Here is an 8,804-nt window from a genome sequence, read left to right on the forward strand (position 1 = left end):
TTAATTTACCACTTACAAAAGTATTCACCTTTAATTTCACCAATGATTTCATATTTACCTCTTCTATTTCCATATCTAATGTCATTGTCTCCATTGAATAACGTAGTTCTAGCGTCGATGATGCCTTACTGTCATGTCTTTTTCCAGGTCGTCGGATCTGGGTTCTTTGCCACAGATTCTGGTGTCATACCATCACCCACCACATCACCAGTTCGAGAGAAGTGCAGAGTTTTGTATTGAGCACATCTCATTATGTTCCCTGAGTACCAAGGAGTTTTCATAAGTGACACCAGAACGCACTTGACTTCCCCATTGTTGCACCCCTCTCCTAACGCTTAGATAAAGCGTCTCATTTTCGGTCTTCGATAAATTCTGACATTTAGTTATTTCTTCGCTTCCAATCCCCTTTCTCTAGATGTTTTCTATCTTTTTCTTTTCCCTTATCTTTTGTGCTCAATATCTACATTGAGCACAATGCTAAAATTAAGTATGGAAGGAGAGATAGATTCATTATTGTAAATAATTCACTAGATTTTTCGTAGTTTTGTTGAGTCAACATTTGATATTCATAGTTAGATATTGTTTCGGTTTATTCTTGTTGCATTTGTTGATTATCGAGTTTGTAAATATTACTTCTGCTTCAAAAAAATAATAATAATAAGGTCACAAAAAGAAAAATAATATCAAAATCCTATGATGATTTGGTAATCAACTGAGACGATTCATGCAAAAAGCAGGTAACCTAGACCGGATATATACTGGTGAAATACGAGTTTATGAAAGATGTAAAATTATATGAGCCCGATACTAAAAGAAGAGGAGTGGCTAGGTAAAATCCTAAACACCTAGAGAGAGTATAAGAGTTTTGAGAGGTTTTAATAGAGGTGTAATGATCCGCTCGACATACGAGAAACACATAATTGAAGATTTACGTGAGTTTGAGAGCACTCCATTGCTAAAGAAGCTGAAGGAAGGATCTACAAGACATGGTCTGAGTTAAAGTATATTTCGAAGATGAAGTACTAGTTTATGGAGTAACATTGTGGAGACATAGTTTCTAGAAGAAGAAAAACACCACCATGAAGATCGCGCCACCCGCCCTATCTGTCGCTTCCCGCGATCTGGAAGATAATGGAAATGGCGTAATAAGTTAGTTGGAGAAGATAAAAGAAGAAGATTCAACTAAAGGCATGTTGCGCCCCATGATCCATTGAAGAAGTCGAAGATTTAGATTTTCTTATCTCACCTTAGGAATATCTGAGTTATTTATCTAATTAGTTAGTTTTAACATATTTTTTAGTTTTAGGTTTAGTTAGTTTTATATATTATTTTTTATTTTTTTAAAACTTGAATAGGATGAATCTCTACTTAACCATAGTTCTTCATAGGAGATCAGTATTTAAGTTTTCATAGTTTGAATTGCTTAGTTTTCTATGTTTATGAGGAGCTAAGTTTGCATTTATTTTACTTGACTTTGAAGTTTATAAAACTTTGGGTTTCGTAAGTGTTCTCTTTATCAATTCTTAATTCCGACACATGTTATTCATACTTCTCCTGGTTATGAAGTTGATTGTTTTATATTACTTATCTAGGTTGATCACTTAGTTTGGTTAATATATTGCATACTGTTATCCTGGTAATATAAAGCCTTTTATGCTAGTTGTGGTTGCGTCCATATATAGGTAGGGAGTAGCATATACATTGGAATTCGTCATTTCTACTTGCGTCTTATTTCATGTACTTTCTAAATATTAGAATAGGATATTAGGTCTAGATAAGAATAACATATGAGTTAATACTGATAGGTTTAATAAATACAAGGATCAAAATCGTAACAAGTATAAACAAACCTGTTAAGTTGAAACTAACCAAAATCATAACATAAAAATCCAATCTTTAATTTCATTTGGCGTTGATTATAAAAAAACTGATTATGTTATTGAAAACTTCCAACTTTTACTGATTAGGGTTTAAAATCACCAACGGGTGACCATTTCACCCGTCACCTTGACACGAGTTTCGGGGATGAAAATCTGAGATAAACGGATGACGGGTGAACGGATGGTGGATCGGATGTGGTTGATGGAAGATCATCCACCACCTTCCACCCGCCACCCGTATATATTTTTATATATAAATGTATTTTAATATACTACGTATATTAATTTTTTATAAAAACTTATAAGCCAAAACTAGGATTTATGTTCTTTGTATGAAGTGTGAGCAAAGTAACAAGGAACAAGACAATGGGATAGAAGAGTTGTCTATTTTTTAGTCCTTATTTATGTAATATTTTTTACATTATCGACATCATGTAATATTTTTAAGTGTTAAGAATACGAATTGTCCCGTGAATGATTTGGATTGTGAGTTTGTAAATGATTTTAAATTGTCTATGTGTAGTTGAATAGGTGAATAAATGGATGCACTCGTTTCACCTGTGGATGATGGGTGGACGAATGATGAATGATACTTTAACCGGGTGGTGTGTGGGTTGGATGATAAAAAAAAGGTGGGTGAATGATGGAAGTGGTATTTTCATCTATCACTCGACCCATTTTAAACCCTATACTTGATATTCTACTTCTCTTCGTGAGATCGACCCCTTGCTTACCTGCTTACTTCCCTATTTGGTAGTCTAGGAAAAACATTAATGTTCCGTGCATGATGACTGAGTGTCATGAGTCGTGCTAGGAGTTGAGGAGGGCATAACGACTAGACATGGTCCAAACGGATTAAAGTTTTTAGTGAAAGAGATTGTAGAACCGAAAACTTTGAAATAAAACAGGAGTATTTTTGAAAATATTTAAAAAATAAAAAAAACTAATTCTTTTCCGTCTAAGACTGCTAATTTTGTGTCCGTCTAAACGGTCATTTTTCAAAACACCACCTAAACAATTCCGATTTTAAATTAATAGAGCCAACAATCCACCTCTATCATCCGATTTTCCCACTTTTTAGAACACAAACTATATAACTACCAACTGGATGATTTTTCAAGATCAGAAGATCTGTGTCAAGGCATGCTTCTCTTCTCTCAACACTCAATATAATACAATGGTGGATCCAGAAACTAATAGAAGGAGATGCAAGAATTTTCATAAAATTTAAAATATAGATCTCGTGATATATAATAGTTCTAAAAATTATGATAAATTGTATTTGAAGAGTTGATTGTAAATAAGTTAGAAAATAATAAATCAAGACATTGTTGTTGAGTGTTTAAACAACAAAGGAGATAAATTTGTTATATAAATTTGTCTTCGACTTAGTACTCATGAGATCTATTTGAAATTTCAATTATTATATTCTTAATTCAAATAACGAATTTATTCTTATTTTTAATAAAATTAAACAAATTATATAATTCAAATAAATACACAAATATCAACCAAATAAATTTATATAAACACAAATTATTATTATTTTGATACAGGGCTAACACTAGTGTGCAGTCTAGGGAGGTTGCCACCCCGCATCATCGAAGAAGATGATGCGACTGAACTTAGAGTAAAGATGATGAGTGGGTGTCCTCGAACAAGTAGACCCGACGCTCATCATCCTGATATTACAATCAGGTAACCGACCTAGATCAGAGGGTAGGGTGAATGTCTTTATCATCTCCATACAATCGTCCATAGCGCTATTTGATAATGCAAGGGTTTGAGCATCTTGACTTGCTTCTTTGAAACAATGGAAAAGTTTGAACTTGTTGAACTGTAAGAGCAGATTGTTAATATCTTGAATTACCGCTGAAATCTGCCAAGGCACCATCCAGATACGATTCATTTCATTTATAAGTTGAAGGTTATCTCCCTCAAGGATAACGTTGTCATGGTGTGCGTTGGAGCAGTATTGCAAAGCTGTAAGCACAGCTTTTGCCTTAGCCATGGTGGGGAAACAAAGTTGTATACGATATCTATGGACTTGTCAAATGTCACTATTATGGTTGCGAGCTACAAAAGCAAAGTATGTTTGCCCTTGAGGGCTGACAAATGCATCAAAATTAACTTTAATCCAATTTTGTTGTTGTTTTTTCCAGTAACTATTTTTCCTTCTAGAGTGGACCATTGAAGTGGAATGTTTCTTTTCAAAAGAGTCAGATAACGCTGTTCTCCAGTTCGAGAATTGAAAAAACGCTAAGTCAGAAAGAAGATGTTTAGGTTGGGTAGTGTGTTGGACTATCTTGCTCTCTCGGAGAAGCCAAATGTTATACCATAAAAAGGAAATTTCTTCACATTTAGTATTTGTCTCAAGAAACGTGTCCAAGTTCTCAGGAAATGAGCCTATAGCCGTAATGTTATAAATGTGATTGATACGTTGTTGGAATCGGTTAATCATGGTTAATGTGTATGGGCATTGAAAGAAAATATGATTAGAAGTTCCGAGAGGGGATCCACATAGCGAGCACTCACTGGGGACTGAATTGACGAACCTATTCAGCCTCTCCGTAGTTGGGAGGCAATCAGTGGCTGATTTCCAAAGAAAGTTTTAAATTTTAGGAGGTATGTGTAGATTCCAAATACCGTGCTTTCTCGTACCAAAAAGATTAGATTGCCTTTGGGAATGGTTGTCATGACTTGTCATAAGGGTTGTGGCTGATTTCGTTGAGAAATCTCGTGATGTTGTAATAGTCTAGATAATATGGTCGTTAGATGGGGAAGAAGTGATACATAAGTTCACTATTAAGTTAACTATATGGGTTGACAGTACAGTTGCTACTTTGAGATGAATGTCTTGGATGGAAGGATCAAAGTAAGAACGAATATTTGTATCAGGAATCCAGTTATCTATCCACAAATTAATGTGTTTACCGTCGTCAACGATCCACAACACACCTTTATTGAAATTGTCGCAGATGAAGCAGGGGCGAGAATTTCCATGATCGGTTTGCCTTTGTTTTATACGAAAAGATATTTTTTGTACGTAGATTTTTCTAAGTTATGATCCATACCCGTATGTTTTTGGGCTCAGGCAATATTTTCCAAAGTAATTTCATTTGCAGAGAGCTGTTAATACGAGCTGCTTTTGCAGTCCTATACCTTTAAGAGGTTTAAACCTAAAGATTTTATCCCATGCTAGAAGAGGAGGTGCAGTGAAATGTTGCTTATTCCAAAAGAATTTCCTATTAATCTCATCAATTTTGTTACAAACGCCTACAAGAAGCAGAAAACTTTGTATGAGATAGTTTATTTTTTTTATTGTAGATTAGACTGAATGAGAGTTGTTCTTCCCGCTTATGATAGAGAATTTGATGTCCAAGAAGATAACTGTTGTTGCAATTTTGAAATGGCATAGTCAAATCAGGAGTTTTTAATTCTACATGCTATAACTGGAATACCCATATATTTTTCCATAGACTTAGTAACGTGGAGATTGAGGATGGATGCAAGCCGAGCACGAGTTTGTTGGCAGAATGTTAATCGAAGTTTGGAAGGAACTTTTATGGAAATTGATTGTAAGTCCGGAAAGTCTAGTAAACCGTTGGAAGACACCGTGAATGAATCGTATGTTCTTTTCTGTGGCATCTGCAAAGATGATTGTGTCATCAACAAATCTGGGAAATGGGATGATGGTACCATGTTTAGTGAGTTTAATTCCCACTCTGCGATTTTGTTTGTCATCCTCAATTTGCAATGCACGTGTTAGGGACTCTAATGCAAGAATGAATATTGATGGTGCTAACGGGTCTCCTTGTCTTAACCCGCATTTGAATTTAAACACTAGACCTGGAATATTGTTAACGAGAACTGAAACAAATGTGGAGCGAATACAATTCATTACCAACTCAATCCAAGAGTTGGCCCCGTTTGGTTACTCTTAGCGGAAAGGCAAAGGGAAATGAAACGAACTTAGATCTTTTCATGTCTAGATACAATGATCACAAGTTTTTAGTTGAGTTAATGTTTAAAATTTATATGTGAGAAAGAGGGGGGAAGGGAGTGTTTCACCTCTTTTGAAACCCCACCTCATTATTAAGGAAACAAAAACCTTTGTTCATGTGAGTAGCAAGACTACTTTGTATTGTGTCACATGCCACAAAATTACTTTAGAATATGGACAATAACATCAAAATAGTCTAGATTCGTTTCCTTTTCGTTCACGTTACCGGAAGATGTAACCAAACGGGGACTAAATTTCAATCAAACACTCGCATCTAAAAGAAAGCATTGACAGTTTATGGTGGGCAATACTTAAACAAATAACATTTAACAATCTAAAATTAAATTGCTGAGATTAGAGAACAAAATTAATGAGATTGTGACTCGTGGACGTTATGTGTTGCAGAGAATCGGCGGCGTCAGTTGCAAGTGACTTCAGCAAGCGTGAGTCAAGCTCACCGGCGCCGCTTCTCAGGAGTAGTCAACTAGTCACGCACGACGTACTCCTGTACTCGACTTGACAGTCGCAGGCGACGACCCAATGCGGAGGGCGGCTGCAAGAGGGTTGAGGTGAGGGTTTGTTATGAAAAAGAATTTGAGCCGTTTAAATTTTTTAATAAAACACGTCGTTTTGATCAATCTGAAACTATATCGTTTTAACACTTCACTTAAAAAACCCCTAAATTTCTAATGTCTTCCTCTTCTACGTTTAATTTACAGAGGCCTCCATTGATAAACTATTCCTCGCCCCTCCATTTTTGAACATATACTAAGTAATCCGGGAGGAAAGCAGGGGGCGTTGGACCATCCAAGCCCCTCCCTAGATCCGCCACTCACATATTCTACATCACAGTTTCGAGTCTGATGAATCTCAACCAAAACAACAACGCCAATCGCTGAAGCCTGACGATCCGGTAGATGCCCGCAACTTGTTCGATGATATGCCTCTGAGAACCTTCTCCTTTTCCACCCTCCATCTGAACCTCCAATCCTTAGTGTTCATGATGCTAATACTTTTCAGAAGATGCAATTTCATTTCTACCGCTAGAATCAACCCTCGCGCTATTACATGTTTGAATACATTCCGACTGTTTGCTTCAGCATCTCTGAATGAAGACAGGAGCAGTCACTGTAAGAATCACCCTGACGATTTATCGTTTCCTCCTCTCGTTCCTCAAGATCAGTCCCCTCTTAGTAGCACCGAGATCAAGGTATTTGATTCCGACACTTGGGAGCTTTCTTCAGGTCTTGCTTTTATGTCAAAGAGCTACAGTTACAGACATCAGACGAATTCATTCTGCAGAGACGAATTCAACGATGAAGTGTGTAATAACCGTTCGGAATTCAACAACGAGCTTGACATCGACGAGATCGAAGACATGAGGATTCGCGACAGCCTGTTTTACAAAATCGACCGCGGATCCAAGGAGTTTGAAGAGTACCAATTCGACTACCATGGGAGAAAACCTCGTTACGACAAAGGTCCAGAAAAGAACGAACCCCCTTCAAACAACACAAACTCTGTCGAAGAACAAGTTTCTAGGGTTATCAAAGAAAACTACATCGTGTGCAGTTCAGATGATAATAATCCAGTAAAGAAACAAAGGAAGCCGACATTCAATCAGGTTAGTGGACCGTATTTAGAGCCATTCTGTTTGGATGTTTACATATCAAAGCAGTCAGTTCGTGCATGTATAGTTCATAGAGTGAGTAGCAAGGTTGTTGCTGTTGCACACTCCATTTCAAAGGACATGAAATCTGATCTGGGTTCTACTAGAAATGCATCTGCTTGTGCTGCTGTTGGTAGAGTTCTTGCTCAGAGAGCTTTGGCGGATGACATTCATGATGTTGTTTTTACTCCAAGGAAAGGTGAGAAGGTGGAAGGTAAACTTCAGGTTGTGCTTGATTCCATTAGAGATAGTGGTATAAACTTGAAGGTGAAGATGAAGCAAAGGAATGCCAAGAGAGCTGTTGTTTATAATATGCCATAGCACCATGGCTGAGTTTGGTTTATGAAAAACTGGTACTTCATATATGTCTGTGCTTGTTTCTTTTATTTGACTGTACCATGAACCATTGTAGCTATATCCATGTTACAATTCACTAGCAGAAGATTTCAGGCTCGTATACGGTTAATTAAATAACTATAAATGATGGTTTTTGGAGTTTTTAATTATGAAAACATTTCATGCAGTGGGCAGTTTAACTTCTTAGTGTGACCATGGACATACTGTAAGACCATAAATATCCATCCCCACAAATCTCACCTCACCCCACATTTTTAATATAATATTAATTTTTCTACCCAATCTTCCAACCAACCCAATCACAACAATAAAAACCACATTTATTCATGACTGTTGGATCGGTGAGCTTCTCCACAAAGTAAAGCTTTGGAAGCTTAGAACTCGTATCGATTGCGGAAGAGAGAAGCTAGACTATAGAACGAATCAAGAACAATTTCTGTGTAAGTCTCTCTTTGATGTATTCAATCTTTCTTTGATGTGTTTACAAAAGGACGACTATTCTCTCTCTTTTGTCTCACACAGCATAAAGCAATACACTCAAAAGCTCTGAATTACAACTCACGATTAACTTCTATACAAGCTTAATCCTAAGCTATATATAGAACATCACAAAAGCTAGCTAATACATAATGCGGAATTAAAACGTGCTTATTTCCCATTGGCTGACAAGAAGGACTTCGTTGGGCCATTAAGCGCTACTTCACTTCACCCAATCCCATCTTGACACGTACTTAGCTTGCTAACTGCTTCTGACGCGCGCGCTGCAACAACCCTGTGCAACTTGCACTTCAAGAATTTATTCAACACGTGCAAAACTCTGATTGCTTGGTTTCTCTTCGCACTTGCTTAATTGTAACGCATTTGAGTCTTCTACCAGATTGACTCTATTTAGCTT

General features: G+C 36.7%; 1 protein-coding gene across 1 annotated transcript; it reads left to right on the plus strand.

Moving 5' to 3' along the window:
* The first annotated feature begins 6,886 nt into the window (after positions 1 to 6,886).
* Positions 6,887 to 7,873, plus strand: LOC141249507 (uncharacterized). The gene has a single exon (XM_073669652.1). It carries the CDS (start codon positions 6,887 to 6,889, stop codon positions 7,871 to 7,873), a length of 987 nt encoding a protein of 328 aa, XP_073525753.1.
* The last annotated feature ends 931 nt before the right edge of the window (positions 7,874 to 8,804 follow it).

Source organism: Phyllobates terribilis, unplaced genomic scaffold (assembly GCF_046119375.1).
Source record: "Phyllobates terribilis strain yellow unplaced genomic scaffold, ASM4611937v1 Scaffold_4674__1_contigs__length_58322, whole genome shotgun sequence".
Lineage (NCBI taxonomy): Eukaryota > Metazoa > Chordata > Amphibia > Anura > Dendrobatidae > Phyllobates > Phyllobates terribilis.

Excerpts from the sequence above, each read along its gene's own strand:
- LOC141249507 (XM_073669652.1), top strand. The coding sequence starts at position 6,887 with ATGCTAATACTTTTCAGAAGATGCAATTTCATTTCTACCGCTAGAATC.